This window comes from Hemicordylus capensis, chromosome 14 (genome assembly GCF_027244095.1).
Source record: "Hemicordylus capensis ecotype Gifberg chromosome 14, rHemCap1.1.pri, whole genome shotgun sequence".
In the NCBI taxonomy this organism is placed as follows: domain Eukaryota; kingdom Metazoa; phylum Chordata; class Lepidosauria; order Squamata; family Cordylidae; genus Hemicordylus; species Hemicordylus capensis.
Window position 1 is genome coordinate 2049923 of NC_069670.1, and position 16061 is coordinate 2065983.

Consider the following 16061-nt stretch of genomic DNA (forward strand, 5'->3'; position numbering starts at 1 on the left):
GGTTGAAATGTATACAATTATGCACCGAGAAGAAAGAATGGACAGAGAGAAATTGTTCTCCCTCTCTCACAACACTAGAAGCAGGGGTCATCCCATGAAATGGAAGGCCGGGAAATTGAGGACCAACAAAGGGAAGTATTTTTCACACAGCGCATAACTAATCTATGGAATCCTCTGCCACAGGATGTGGTGGTGGCCACTAGCTTGGATGGCTTTAAAAGTGGCTTAAACAAAGTCACAGGGGACACAGGTCTGTCAATGGCTGCTAGTCTGATGGCTGGGGGCCAATACCAGTTGCAGGGGATCAACCGCAGGAGAGAGGGCATGCTTTAAGCTCTTGCCTGAGGGCTTCCCAGAGGCATCTGGTGGGCCACTGTGTGAAACAGGATGCTGGATTAGATGGGCCTCCTTGGGCCCATTCCAGCAGGGCTGTTCTTATGGCAGCAGAAGGAATAAAACAGACTCTAGTCCACTCATAAGATCTTCCTGAGGTGGAACAGCGTCTCTCTCTCTCTCTCTCCCTCCAGTCTTGGGGCTGTGGTGTTTCTCCCAGTCACCGCCACTTGGTTTTCTTTAAACCCACAATCCCACTTGAAATGACACTACAGGGTGACAGAATTCTGAGGGAAATGGGCAGGGAGAGAAAATGGTGGCAGCAGCTGGGACGGTGGCTACCAAAAGAGCCAGAGCAGGGATTCTCAAAGTTGGGTCCCCAGATGTGATTGGACTTCAACTCCCATCATCCCCAACCAGAGGCCACTAGGGCTAAGGATTATGGGAGTTGAAGTCCAATCACATCTGGGGACCCAACGCTGAGAATCCCTGAGCTAGAGGATGGCCTGGGGGAGGCAGGGGGGAGACAACCCTTGGAGATTTCTAGGGCAAGTCTTGCCGTGCCTATATCGTGACACACAAATATAAACTCACCGCCGTCCGAAGTTCAGCCTGCTGGCTGTACACGGCAAGCTGCCTGAAGGGCTCCTTGCTCTCGTTGAAAGAAATGGTCATGGCGAGCAGCGCGTCGTAGCATCTCTGCTGGCAGAAGGCACGGAGCTCTTGCTCCAAACCGGGACGGCCCAAAAAAGCCTGCATGAAGATGGGGACATGAGACCACTACAGAGGAAGCTGCCTTCTCCCGAGTCAGACCTTTGGTCTATCTAGCTCAGTGTTGTCTTCACAGACTGGCAGCGGCTTCTCCAAGGTTGCAGGCAGGAGTCTCTCTCGGCCCTCTCTTGGAGATGCTGCCAGGGATTGAAGCAGGGACCTTCTGCATGCAAAGTAGGCGCTATGGCCCCATCCATCCCCACACCAACCCACATGCCGTTGCCGTACACTCAAGAAGAACTCCCAACAGCCTTTCGACATGAGCAAGCTCTTCATACCAAGTTTTGGAATTTTCAAAACAGAACTCACAAGAATGGGAGGGCTTGACACATTGTTATTATTATTTCTTGTTGTTTGTTTTTTTCTCTAATTTTATAGTTGATGATTCACGAAGAGATGTGCGGGAAGTCCACTTTTCTTTATTTGTTATGAATGGTAATATTACTATTGTTAAAATCAATAAAATTGAATTATTATTACTTGTTTACACAGTCAGTCAGGTGTTATTGACTGGTTTGTTTTATCCAGGCATCGAGTCCTTCCCAAGGACCTGGGATGCCAAAATTTTATTGTCAATTGTTATAGATATCATCATCATCATTATTTTTACATTTATATCCCGCTCTTCCTCCAAGGAGCCCAGAGCATGCCACACTCACCTTCAGATTCATATACACGGCACTCAGAGCGATGGTGACTTCTTTCCCCGAGAGTGTCTTAAGGTCCTTCCGAAGCATCTCGTCTGTGGTGAGCCCTGTGAGGGCGACATGCTAATTTTTAAACCAGGGTTTTGCATTGTGCCTGCAAAACCTCAGTTGAGGCAGTTCCTCCCTCAACTGTTTCCTTTGACAAAAGGCACATTCATCCTTTTATTCTGGGATTTTGCCCTTCATCATGCAAGGAATGCAGGCAGGTACCTGAAACATCAAATTTGGCAGTTTGGAGAGCCTCAAAGATGGAACTTCTCGGGGGCAAGTCCGGGAACTGCGATTCCAAAAGCGAAGCGTAATGGGTGTCCCGTGGAGTCACTTTGCCTGCCTCAGGAGCCATGTTGACACAGTCGAGCACTATTGTTGCTGCAGAACCAGCAAAGAACCAGGTCAGCAAAAGCAAAGTGCAATCACCCCATCCAAAATAAGTTTAAAGTTTTCAGGTTCTAAGTTGGGCTAGTGTATCAATCAAAAAGACAGAAACATGAGAGGGTCCACTGCCAGTTTGACTATAGGAACAAAGGAAGCTGCCATATACTGAGTCCGACCATTGGTCTATCTAGCTCAGTACTGTCTACCCAGACTGGCAGCGGCTTCTCCAAGGTTGCAGGCAGGAGTCTCTCTCAGCCCTGTCTTGGATATGCTGCCAGGGAGGGAACTTGGAACCTTCTGCTCTTCCCAGAGCAGCTCCATACCCTCAAGGGAAACATCTTGCAGTGCTCACACATCAAGTTTCCCTTTCATATGCAGCCAGGGTAGACCCTGCTTAGCTAACGGGGACAAGTCATGCTTGCTACCACCAAACCAGCTCTCCTCTCGTAGTGGCCCACTAGGTGCCTCTTGGAAACCTATGAAAAGGCATGGAACATAGGCAGCTGCCATATACTGAGTCAGACTATTGGTCCATCTAGCTCAGTATTATCTACCCAGACTGGCAGCAGCTTCTCCAAGATTGCAGGTAGGAGTCTCTTTCAGCCCCATCTTGGAGATGCTGCCAGGCTGGGAACTTGGAACCTTCTGCTCTTCTCAGACGCAGCTCCATCCCCTGAGGGGAATATCTTACAGTGCTCACACTTCTAGTCTCCTTTTCATATGATGGACTTCACTGTGCTCAGTTCAGTGGAGCTTGTCGGTCACCAAGGATGCTTTGCCAAAGAAGAGTCCTATGTCACTCCAAGGCTTGGTGCCTTGACTGCTTTCCACTACAGCACACCTCGCTCCTCCAGTCCACATCAATGCTGTTGAAAAAGCAATCAAGCACCTACGCTCCTACTGCACTGATCTGACGCCCACCTTTTGCTGCTTCTCTGCCTTGCCTTGCAAGCACATCTGGTGAAGAACTGGTCTGAGAAAATTCTAGGAACATAGGAAGGAAACTGCCTTATGCCGAGTCAGACCAAGTTCTAAGTTGGGCTACTGTGTCGATCAAAAAGACACAAATCTGAGAGGATCCACTGTCAGTTTGTATATATTTTGACAGACTTCACTGTGCCCAGTTCAGTGGAGCTGAGCTGAACTAACTCAGTGTTGTCTACACTGACTGGCAACAGCTCTCCAAGGCTGCAGGCAGGCGTCTCTCCCAGCCCTACCTGGAGATGCTGCCAGGGATTGAACCTGGGACCTTCTGCAGATGCTCCTCCACTGAGTTATGGCCTCATCTCCTAAGCAGATGTAATATCTTACAGCACTGGCATGTAGTCACCCATCAGAATGCAAACCAAGGCAGACCCTGCTTCTCAAAGGGGACAATTCACACAAGACCAACTCTTCTCCAGTGTTTCTTCTTGGGAAGAATCGTGAAATTCTCCAACTGGTTTCCCTTTGGAGACATTTGGGTTCCTAGCCTAGCCTGGGTCACCAATTTGCCTTCGAGCCTCCCAGAGTTTTCTTCAGGGCTGACAAGCAATCTGAGAATAGCATCTGCATGCAGAAGGTTCCAAGTTCACTACCTGACAGCATCTTCCAGGTAGGACTGGGAGAGACTCCTGCCTGCAACCTTGGAGAAGCTGCTGCCAGTCAGTGTAGATAATACTGAGCTGGATGGACCAAGGGTCTGACAGTAGGAGGCAGCTTCCTAGGTTCCTATGGTCCTAACCTGGCATTTTTCAGTGGTGCACAAAAATATATTTCATTCGGGGATGTCACAAGGCCCTCACCATGCAGGAGGGCTGCCGTCTGCCGGTCCAGGACCTGTGCCTCGGCACAGGATCCCTGCAGGATCCTCTCGGTCACCAGTGTGGCACACGACCCCACCAGTTCTGAAGTGACTTTGCATGACGGGCCCCTCTCCCGCTCCAGGGGACGATGGTCTATTACCTCGACGACCGCCTCCTCCAGGTCTGCGTCCCTGCTGGGGAAGGGGAGACCCAGGATGTGAGTAACGGAGTTTAGAAAACGCTCTCCCCAGAGCGAGGGCAAGTCAGAGAAACCTTTGGCTTCACACACATATTTTATTTACTTACTTACTTATTTGATTTCTATACCGCCCTTCCAAAAATAGCTCAGGGCAGTTTACATTAAAACAAAACTAAAATCAATTAACTATTAAAATAAAAAACTGTGATGACAACATAAAACCAACAATGAAAACAGTTTTGAAAACCAGGCTGAACCTTTATGGTTTAAAAACAGTTTTAAAACCCTGGAAGGCCAGGCCAAACCCTGGAAGGCCAGGTTTTAAGGGCTCTCCTGAAAGCCAATTATGAACTCAGATTATGGATTTCTGCCGGGAGCGCTTTCCACAGGCCAGAGGCAGCCACAGAGAAGGCCCTGCCTCCGAGTCACCACCAGACATGCTGGTGGCAACTGAAGACGGACCTCCTCAGACGATCTTAATGTGAAGTGGGGATCGTGCAGGAAAAGGCACTCCCTGATGTCAAATATGACATTGCAAGTGCTGAAGGCCAGCTTCGACCAGGCACGCCTGCAATTATCCCACCTGGCCACTATTTTGGCACACGAGGGATTGCTGAGGGGGGAGCCAGGAGGATCAAGGTCAGTGTTCCCTCTAACAGGGAATCCCAGATGTTCTTGACTACAACTCCCATAATTCCAAGCCAAAGGCCATCGCAGCTGAGAATGCTGGGAGTTGTAGTCGACCACACCTGAAATTCTGTTAGAGGGAATGCTGATCAAGGTCGACATGCTTTTCTTAGTGTGAAAGTGCTGAAACTAGACCCCTCATTTGTCCAACGTCTAAATTCTAATCTAAAGTTAGGGCCCTGTAAAAGACTATGGATCAATAAAAATGCTAAGCTTTTCTTTTGACATTTTCCAGGGCTGGGGAAAAGCCTCTGCTTTCCCCTAAAAAGCCCCTAACCCCAGAGAACTACCTGTAATTCATGGGCGCATCAAGGGTGTCCTGAACGAGGGCTCCTAGCAACACAGGCTCTAGTGTGGTAATACTACTAATAATTATTATACTAATTATAATCATTATTTTTAGTAGTAGGATTAACAGTAAACGTAATAAGTGGCTTAATAAATGGGCACTGCTAAGACGTGAGCAGATCCAGGAGGGTGGCAGACACACACAGGATTTGTGACACAGGGCTCAACATATTGAGAAGAACAGCTCTCGTTTTAACAAGCAGGTTGCTGGCCCTTAAGAGATTTACACACAGGGCCCAAAGAGCGCCTCGGGCCATTTCAGAAGCCAGGAACGAGTGGTGCTAAACAAATGCCAAGGATTTCATTCAAAGGCTAGAGCTGAAATGCTCAGGATGTTGAGTTGGGGGTGTCCTGAACCAAGGCTCGTGGCAACGCAGGCTTTGGTGCCTCGCCTCTGGCAACACCAGTGCCCTGTTTCCACTGCGCCCTGTTACATCCGACAGAGGAGAACCCACATAGGTGGGGAGAGGTGGCGGGTCACAGCACCACAGTCAGCTCTGAGAGACGAGGTGCTCCAACAGCGGCCAGAGGTAGACCAAACCCCTAAACATAGGAAACATAGGAAGCTGCCATATACTGAGTCAGACCATTGGTCCATCTAGCTCAGGATTGTCTTCACAGACTGGCAGCGGCTTCTCCAAGGTTGCAGGCAGGAATCTCTCTCAGCCCTATCTTGGAGAAGCCAGGGAGGGAACTTAAACACCTCTTTCCTCAGACCTCCCCTCTTGGAGCCATCTGGCCCAGCCTATAATTGACCCTCTTCCCTCCCCTGCCTGGAAAGGGGACACGCGCAGTCTGGCACTCCCCCTTCTCTCTGATCCTGACTAGCCAGCTGCCAGGGGTGGCATGCAGATACCAGGGAGGGCAACGGGGCAGGAAGGGCTGGCTCGCTGGGGGGCTGAGGTTCTGAGGGTGTCATTTCTGGGGTTCCTTCAGGCTCCGGGTCTGAAGAAAGGTCCAGTTCTGGTCCAGTTCTGGCCCCCGCTCTTCCGGATCAGACCCTGAGTTGTTACTCAGGACAGGGGTCGTGACACACTGCAAGCCTGACACTGATTTGAGTACGGTCTTGTGGGGAGGTGAAATATAACATTTAATAAATCAGCAGCAACAACAACAGCACCGAGCTCTTTATTTCAAGGGTGTCTGAGTGCTTGCCCTTAGTCAGCTGACCTGCTCAGGACCAATCCATGCCCACTACGCTAGGGATGTGCATGAACCGGCAGATGGCCATTTCGGTGGCAGGGGGAGGGGTTACCTTTAAGGAGCAGGGAGGATGCTCTTACACACACACACACACACACACACAGAGCGCCACATTTCCTCTGCTGGCGCTGTGCTCAAAATCGCTGGCACGGGGCGGCAGCATACCCACTTGCTGCCCCGGTCAGCGTCAGACAGGAAGTACCGGCACACCCTTACCACATGCCAATGGTCTGACACTGACCAGGGCGGCAAGGGGGTATGCTGCCACCATGCCCCAGAGATTTGGAGCACAGCGCCGGCGGGGGAAACACAGCAGTGGGAATAAGAGCACCCTCCCTGCTCCTTAAAGGTACCCTGCCCCCTGGCACCAAACTGGCTGAACCGCTGGACCAGTTTGGAGGTCCAGAAAAGGGCCTCGAACCGGTTTTTGCACATCAAGTTCAAATCCCCCTTCAGCCATGAAACTAGCTGGGTGACTCTGGGCCAGTCACTTCTCTCTCAGCCTAACCTATTTCATGGAGTTGCTGTGAGGAGAAACTTGAGTATGTAGGCTCTGGGCTCCTTGGAGGAAGAGCGGGATATAAATGTAGAAATAAATAAATAAAAAAATTTTTTAACCTTGCCTTAAAAAAAGGTAACCTTTTTGTAACTTTTAAGAACCCTTTTTTAAGATGTAAAGCACTGTGCACACAGATTGCACCATATAACAATAACAACACTGAAGACGGCTCATATCAGAAGGGCTTAGACAATTCACCTGAGAAGAATAGCAACATTAAGCCAATGCAAACCAGAAATAACAAAATTAGAAAGAGCCCTCCCTCCCTCAAAACACACACACACATACACACAGCACAACAGAATTAGCAAAACGCTATGTCATCATTTAAACAAAAGTTTGGGAAAGTTCAGCTAGCCTTCTCTTGGCATCTAAATGATAAAACTATGGGAGGGGAGGGTATTTCAAAGCCAGGACACTATCCTAGAAAAGGTCCTGGCATAGGAAGCTGCCATATACTGAGTCAGGCTATTGGTCTATCCCACTCAGTAATGTCTACCCAGACTGGCAGCGGCTTCTCCAAGGTTGCAGGCAGGAATCTCTCTCACCTCTATCTTGGAGATGCTGCCAGGGAGGAAACGTGGAACCTTCTGCCTGGCAAAAATGCAGATGCTCTTCCCAGAGAGGCTCCATCCCCTGAGGGGAATCTCTTCCAGTGCTCAGGGTCCGCCCTGGTTGCATATGAATGGGAGACTAGAGGTGTGAGCACTGGAAGATATTCCCCTAAAGGGATGGGGCCGCTCTGGGAAGAGCAGGAGGTTCCAAGTCCCCTCCCTGGCAGCATCTCCAAGATAGGGCTGGGAGAGATTCCTGCCAGCAACCTTAGAGAAGCTGCTGCCAGTCTGGGTAGACAATACTGAGCTAGATGGAACAAGGGTCAGACTCAGTATAGGGCAGCTTCCTATGTTCCTTTCATCAGGCAGCCAAAACACTTCCAATAACTATCTAGACAGACAGATTGGCAGGACTCCAATGAACCACCACTCCATCCACTTCCAATTCGGATTTCCTCCACCCTTCAGCTACCTGGGCAGGACATGGTGGTCAACCAGAGTTAAGGAGAGGAGACCAGCTCGGTGCAGGGCGAAGAGGTCTATCTCGTCCCGGAAGATGAGGGCACTCTCAGGGATGTGCTGCTGCTTGAGGAGGAAGGTGCTCTCTGTCCGCAGTGGGAAGTCCAAGCGGGGGATGTTGAGGACAGGTATAAAGGCCGCCTTTGAGTCAAGCAACGTCTAAGGGACACAGGAGAGAACATTAAGAGCCAGGTTTACAGGCAGGGGACCACTAATACATGGGTATTTTATGAATAATAAACTTAAAACGTTGCTCAATAAATGGGTCCTGCTAAGATGTGACCTGATCTGGGAGGGCTGGAGGCAAGCACAGGATTTGTGGCTCCGGACTCAGTTATCTTGAGAATCACAACTCTCGTTTTAACAAGCAGGTTGCTAGCCCTTAAAGGGTTTACAATCCATGTCCAAAGTGAGCCTAGGGAAATCTGGGAAGTCGAGAATGGGTGGCGCTGAACAAATCATTATCATCATCATCATCCTTTATTGCGGTCATAGACCAATACTTAGTAAAACATACATACTTACAAAAAAACTCAGCATAATAAATCAGACAGATTGTAACGCAATATTGACAGGTTAGAATTAAGACAGTTGAACAAATGTCCAGGATTTCATTCAAGGGCTAGAGCTGAAACGCTCCGGATGTGGAGCTGGGGGTGGCGCTTCAGAGCCCTCCTCACTCTCGGCGCCTTCCTCGCGACCTGCAAAACTGCAGGGCCCATCATTGTCATTATTCAGCCCACACAGAATTCAGCTCAGAGATCTGGGAGCTCAGAGGCAGCTCTGGGTGGGAAGAGGCGTATCTATGGAAAACAGTGCCTAGGGCAAGCACTGAAATTGCACCCCCTTTCCAAACATCTGACACCCATCTGATTCTCTGTACATAGTGCCAAACTGAATATGTGTACAGTGACTTATATTATATTAATTTTTTAAAAAATAAAATTTTTAAATTAAAAGTTTTTAATTTAAAAAAAAATTCAAAAAAATTACCTGTAGCCCCTTCGGGGAGCTTCCTAAAGGCTGTGGGGGGTCTGTAAAGGTTTCCCCTCCCCTCTCTGGCCTCTAGGGCCTCGCAGGGACCATTTCAGCATGTGCGGTGGCCATTTTTTAAAAAAAATTTTAAATGGCCACTGAAAACAAAATGGCGACTGCGCATGCTCAAATGGCCTCTGCAAGGCCTGGCATGGCCTAGGGCCTCACAGAGGCCATTTGAGCATGCGCGGTGGCCATTTTGTTTTCAGCAGCCATTTAAAATTTTTTTTTTAATTTTAGAAAAATGGCACCCCCCTTCAAGTGGCGCCCGGGGCACGTGCCCTGCCTGCCCTATCCCTAGATATATCCCTGGGAAGGGCACTCTGTGAGCTGCTCACGGGCACCCAGAGCAGAGGACATCAGCGCTACAAGCCAGCGGCTCAGCAGATGCACCCCATAGTCCGGCAGGCATGAATGCCCAGGACAGAAACACACGTGGAAGGGGGTGGCAGAGGGAAAGGTGAGGGGGGAGTCTCAGCAACCCCTGGAGCGACACCAAGAGAGTGCAGGGAAAGGGAATGCCCAAGGGGAGGCGGAGGACGGAGCAAGAGGCTCACCTTGGCAAAGAAGTACGAGAGGGCCAAAGCAGACACAGCGGAGTCGAGATCACAAGACTCGTTCCCCATCACCACGTGGACTTCTCGGTTGCTCCGGACATGTTCCTAAGGAATGGGGTGTGGGGAGGGGAGGGGAGAGAAAAAGGAAGGGAAAGAGTGTGACGTTTCCGGCCCAACAGCTCCCCTTAATCACCTTTGCACCTGAAAGTGGACATTCAGACCAGCACATAGAATTAAAAATGGAACGAGAGGAAACGGCACCCTTCCTGCAATCTGCAGCCTGAAGCAGTTACTTGTAGGGACCCCCCTCAACAGGAATCCTAGAGTGTCACAGAAACCGATTAGAAAGCTGCCTTATATGGAGTTGGACCATCGGTCCATCTAGCTCCTCGGGATTGCTGACCCTGACTGGCAGCAGCTCTCCAAGGTTCCAGGCAGGGGTCTTTCCCAGCTCTACCTGGGGATGCTGCCAGGGAGGGAAGCTCAGACCTCCTGCATGTGGAACAGATGCTCTTCCATTGAGCTACGGCCCCATCCCCTCAGGCAGGCATCCCCAAACTGCGCCCCTCCAGATGTTGCTGAACGACAACTTCCAGCATACCCAGCCACAAAAAATTGCGTCTAGGGATGCTGGGAGTTGTAGTTCAGCAACATCTGGAGGGCCGCAGTTGGAGGACGCCTGCCCTAAGGGACTCTCTTACAGCAGACGGCCCTTTCACCCCAGTCTCCCCTCCAAATGCAAACCAAGGCAAGCCCTGCTTAGCAGAGCCCTGCTGTGCCTGATGGCTGAACTTAGACACTATTTCGCCAGAAAGTCAGCCCTGCCTACAGGCTGCTGACGTACAGGGCATTAAAATGCTAGGGTTGCTAAGGGGTTGAGCTGCAAAACGGGATGTCCCCAGTTCCAGCCTGGCCTCTGCCACACGCGCACACACACCTTGGCAAAGTCACTCTCTCACTCTCTGTCTGCGAAATGGGGGTGATAATGCCGAAAGAGAAGTAAGGATCCTTAGATCGCTTTCTACCAGTGGCTGCTATCTAGACTAAATGGTTCCTGAGCAGCCCTATTGAAATGAAATAGTCCTTCAGTGTCACTCCCGAGTAGGACCATTGAGATAATTCGCGTGAATGTCCAGCCATCGACTCTAAAATGGTGGAGAAGCTACGGGGTGTTTGGTTTAATGTAGAGGGCAAGGCTCTGTCCTGCACCTTTCGGAGTCCTGGGAAAGGGAGGATTTTGGCAAGGGCAGCTTTCCCAGTCTTGCTCTTGGGGAAAGCCGCATGGGCAGCTGTATGAAAGAGAAAACTCAGAGTGGGAGAGCCCTCCCTGTGGTGGGCTGATTCTGGAAACAAGCAACTCTCTGCCAGTTGACGCTTCACTTACACCCAAAGAACCCCAGGCCGCCATGGGGTGGTGGCTCTGCGGATGAAACGCCATTTCCAGGGGAAGAGGGCATCTGTGAATTCTGGGGCAACAAGGAACCCCCTTGGCAACCTACAACAAAATCGGGAAGCAAGCTGTGTTTCAGTGCCGCCGGCCAGGTCGAGCCCGTCTCAGATCTGGAAGGGCTGCTTCGGATCTGACCATGAAAACTCGGGGGGGGGGTCAAGTTGCACCATTATTATTATTTTTTTGCTCCTGTCTCTACCCACCTCCACAACAGAAATCCTCACTCACTGGATTGTTGGGAGGGTGGACGCCATGACGGCTACAAAAACTATACAATCATAACTTTACGATGCAAATCATAACACAGTTTACTTATTTATCTTATGCCTGTGATGCACATTGTGCTTTACCAACATTACAGAACCACACCGGGTCCCTACCCAGAGGACCTTGCATCCAGGCAGCAGAGGGGAGAGGAGGCAGGAGAGAGGAGAGCTGGTCTGGTGGCAGCAAGCATGACTTGTCCACTTAGCTAAGCAGGGTCTGTCCTGGTTGCATATGAATGGGAGGAGACTAGAAGTGTGAGCACTGTGAGATCTTCCCCTCAGGGGGATGGAGCTGCTCTGGGAAGAGCATCTAGGTCCCAAGTTCCCTCCCTGGCAGCATCTTCAAGATCGGGCTGAGAGAGATTCCTGCCTGCAACCTTGGAGAAGCCGCTGCCAGTCTGTGTAGACAATACTGAGTTACATGGACCAAGGGTCCGACTCAGTATATGGCAGCTTCCTCTGTTCCTATGAAAGTCAGCTGAGGACTCTGGTCCCTGTCTCACAGTGGCTTGGTGTCCTTTCCTCCTCCTCATCGGAGATGGTACCACATGAATGTATAAACTGGTTGCGCAACATAGGCAGCTGCCTTATACCGAGTCAGACCGCCGGTCCACCCAGCTCAGTATTGTCTGCACAGGCTGGCAGTGGCTTGCCAAAGTTGCAGGCAGGGTTGCAGCTCTCTACCTGGAGGTGCTGCTGGCGACTGAACCTGCCCTGGGGCCCTCTGCATGCAAAGCAGATGCTTCAGCGATGGCCCCATCTCTGTCAGTCGACAGGGTGAGCCTTTAACAGCCAGCCACAAATTCACACCGATCTGGGAGAAAATATCTGGTGGAGAAGCAGAGAGCTAGACTGGCGAGGCTTTTCTGCTGAAGGCAATGTTGCCGCCCAGTTAGGAGGCGGCTAAAAGCTTCCCCCTCCCCGGCTTGGCTCTCGTACACACAGCCACACTAAGAGGCAGCCCCGGTTGCTTCCCAGCGACTGCAGAATGTCAGGACCCATTTGCCAAAGTACTCAATAGATGCGTCAGCCCCAGATAAACTGATTTTGCAGAAGCAGACCCACGGCAAAGGGCAAAACAGCAGATGGCTGGAAGGCAAAGGGGGAATTATAATTGGGGGGGGGGGAGAGAATCAAACACAGCAATAGGCAGAAACCATTTGTGCTAAAAGGCACTCAAGGGCCTGAGAGAAACAGAAGCCCTTTCAAAAGTAGCTCACATTAGTGGTCGCTGGGGAAAGCGGCCGGAGGGGGAGAGAAGACGCAGCCTCTCTGCAAACACATTAGTCCAGTGTTTTGCTACAGGCCGTATCCACCTCTCTCCCATCTTCTCGAGTTTCTCCCTCATTGCTTCCCAGGCAGGACACTAACAGCCTCGGTTTCCTCATCTGTAAAATAGGCTTTATGACGGCCTGCCTGGCAGAGTTCTTGTGAGGCCAAGGACAAGAGAAATGCCCAGCTTTACTTTCATAACGTTGCCCGTTGTACGGAGAATGTCCGCTGGAGGTGTTAAGGGAGGAAACCCCCACCCCTTTAGAAAATAAAGTTCAGATAAATCCTAGGGGTGAGCAACTCCCTCTGTTACTGTTCCACATCCCAGTATTCCTTGAAGTCTACCCTGCTTGATTTCCAGATTTTGTAACGCTGGGAACAGGTTTTTGCCACAATTGTCAAAAGGAGACCTAAGTATTAAAAAAAACGGGCCGGGCGCAGAGCATCGGTGCCGCCAGCCGGCCCACCCACCACCATTTATTGCCCCCCACCCCCAACACGCCAGGCTTCCTGGCCGACTGGCTGCTTCCTCTCCCCATCACCCCACGGTTTCTGGCTTGCAGGCCCACCAGAAAGCCAGCTTGCCAACTCCTCCCGCCCACTCCCAGTAGGGGCTGCCTCCTCCTCCCAGCGGCCGGGCCAAGCTGGCCCGTCGCTGCTTCCCGTTCCCACCGGCCAGGCTGGGTTGGCCCACTTCCTCCTCCTGGCAGCGGGCCAACTGCCACCACCTCCTGCTGTTCCTGCCGGGCCAGCCCGCCGCTGGGCCGGACTAGGACCGGGGAGACCCGAGTTCAAATCCCCATCCAGCCATGAGACTTGCTGGGTGACTCTGGGCCAGTCTCTTCTCTCTCAGCCTAGCCTACTTCACAGGGTTGTTGTGAGGAGAAACCTAAGTATGTAGTACACCGCTCTGTGCACTCAGGTGGAAGAGGAATGCAGCAAGTCCATCAAACAGTAGAGGAGGAGAAAAGAGGCCTTGAAGAATATATCAAGGACAGTGAAGAAGATGCACTTCAAATGGTCAATAACGCAAAACTATTCAACACCAATGAAACAAAGCAGGCCTACAAGAAAGAACAAGTCAAGAACCGAGCAGAACAATGGAAAAATAAGCCCCTGCATGGTCAATATTTGCACAATATAAGTGGAAAATCAGACATCACCAAGACCTGGCAATGGCTTAAGAATGGCAACTTGAAGAAAGAAACAGAGGGTTTAATACTGGCTGCACAAGAACAGGCACTAAGAACAGATGCAATAAGAGCAAAAGTTGAAAAATCAACAACAGCAAGTGCCACCTTTGTAAAGAAGCAGATGAAACAGTGGACCACCTAATCAGCTGTTGTAAAAAGAATGACTACAAACAGACTGACTACAAACAAAGGCATGACAAAGTAGCAGGGATGATACACTGGAACATCTGCAAAAAATACAAGCTTCCTGTAACCCAAAATGGGTGGGACCATAAAATTGAAAAAGTTGAAGAAAATGAAGATGTAAAAATATTATGGGACTTCCGACTACAAACAGACAAACATCTGCCACACAATACACCAGATATAACTGTAGTCGAGAAGAAAGAAAAACAAGTCAAAATAATCGACATAGCAATACCAGGGGATAGCAGAATAGAAGAAAAAGAAATAGAAAAAATCACCAAATACAAAGATCTACCGATTGAAATTGAAAGGCTGTGGCAGAAAAAGACCCAAATCATCCCAGTGGTCATTGGCGCCCTGGGTGCAGTTCCAAAAGACCTTGAAGAGCACCTCAACACCATCGGGGCCACAGAAATCACCATCAGCCAGTTACAAAAAGCAGCTTTACTGGGAACAGCCTATATTCTGCGACGATATCTATAACAATTGACAATAAAATTCTGGCATCCCAGGTCCTTGGGAAGTACTCGATGTCTGGATAAAACAAACCAGTCAATAACACCTGTCTGACTGTGTAAACAAGAAATAATAATAGTCTCCCTGTTGCTATCCCCCAGGCAGCTGCTCTCACGAGAGCTGCCACACATGGGATTAGCGATGAGTACGTTTAGGAGAATTATATACAGAGATAGATACTGCCTTGTGGAGATGTTTCTTTTCATTTTCATTTACTTTTACTATGCTTATGACTGGAAAAAGACAGACTGGGGAAGAAGAAGAAAAGGCCCCATATGGATCTAGCAAAAATCTAGGAATATGCCTCCAAAGGAAAAAAGAGATTCCAACATTCTGAGCTCCACTCTAGAAAAGCAAAACCCCAGCATCCGGCAGAGGCAGATTCTGTAAGCGCTCTTACCAAATGCCCACCAACTCACCCCATCCCAAGGCTCATACTAGCCTTACCAGGGAATTAGGGGGGTTCTCTTGTTACATCTGGTTTAGATATAATAATGGATACATTCCATTCGATTCCATTTCTTTCAACCATGCAACCATGTCCAGTAGTTTTGATCCCAGACACCTCAGGGCATTTTTCACTCAGCAGACTTTACTGCGAGTTTACTGTGAGTTTGAAGTTGCCTCTGCCAAATGATGCAAAAAGTGGATTTTTTTTACCCTGGATATAAATCAGGTTACACTCTGACACACAGTGAAAAACCGTGTGTGAAGTGCTCCCCGATGGCTCGCAGGGACTTTGGGGTAAATCTATCTGGCCAATGTGTGAAACCGCCTCCATTCCAGAGATGCGAGCTAAAATCCGTGTGAAAAATGCCCTGGAGATTTAATACAGATGCTGCCCTTAACCTTAACTGCTTTTTAAAACCCATTTTAAAACCACCCTTGCTTATGTACACCTTGCTGTGTGAAGCTACGGTTATTTATTATTATTATTATTATTATTATTAACAACATTTATGCTCCATTCTTCCTACAAGGAGCCAGAGCGGTGTACTACACAGCAGTGTACTACAGGTTTCTCCTCACAACAACCCTGTGAAGTAGGTGAGGCTGAGAGAGAAGTGACTGGCCCAGAGTCACCCAGCAAGTCTCATGAGGCTGAATGGGGATTGGAACTCGGGTTTCCCCGGTCCTAGTCCGGCACTCTAACCACTACACCACGCTGGCTCACCACTACCACATGGCACACTCCAAGAAGCTAGCCTAACAGGAGACACTGCCCAGGGAGGGTCCAAATCTGACTTTTTGCTTTCCAAATCTGATTTCTTGCTCACGTAAAAAGCTACTTCCCCAGGGCAGATCTTTTTAAAGGGAGCTGTACCACCCTTGCTTAGAACGACTTCTGCAAATGGAAGCAGAAACGGAGGCGGCAATTGCAGGGGGTGATGATGAAAAGCCTCCTGACGGGGGTCAGGAAGAGGAGACTTCTGATTCACAACCTGTCAGGAGGACACAAGACTGCTCATCCCGGCCACATTATGCTCATCTTTGGGTTTCAAAATGCTGAGGTAAGAGGGAAAACGCTGCGCTGTCAGTAAATTCAG

At 49.7% G+C, this 16061-nt stretch overlaps 1 protein-coding gene across 4 annotated transcripts in view; it reads right to left on the reverse strand.

Annotated features, from left to right (window-relative positions):
- The window catches only part of PRUNE1 (prune exopolyphosphatase 1), a 33208-nt gene that overhangs the window by 11734 nt on the left and 5413 nt on the right, over positions 1–16061 (reverse strand). The window contains exons 2-8 of one of the 4 annotated variants that reach the window (XM_053278289.1): positions 11016–11126; positions 9632–9736; positions 7993–8198; positions 3971–4161; positions 2022–2180; positions 1764–1858; positions 928–1086 (exon numbers count right to left, since the gene is read on the reverse strand). In XM_053278289.1, the coding sequence (XP_053134264.1) occupies positions 928–1086; positions 1764–1858; positions 2022–2180; positions 3971–4161; positions 7993–8198; positions 9632–9736; positions 11016–11126 (1026 nt within the window). Of the gene's footprint in view, positions 1–927; positions 1087–1763; positions 1859–2021; positions 2181–3970; positions 4165–7992; positions 8199–9631; positions 9737–11015; positions 11127–16061 lie in introns of all 4 variants that reach the window. The other 3 variants (XM_053278288.1, XM_053278292.1, XM_053278291.1) reach the window with 3 other exon arrangements.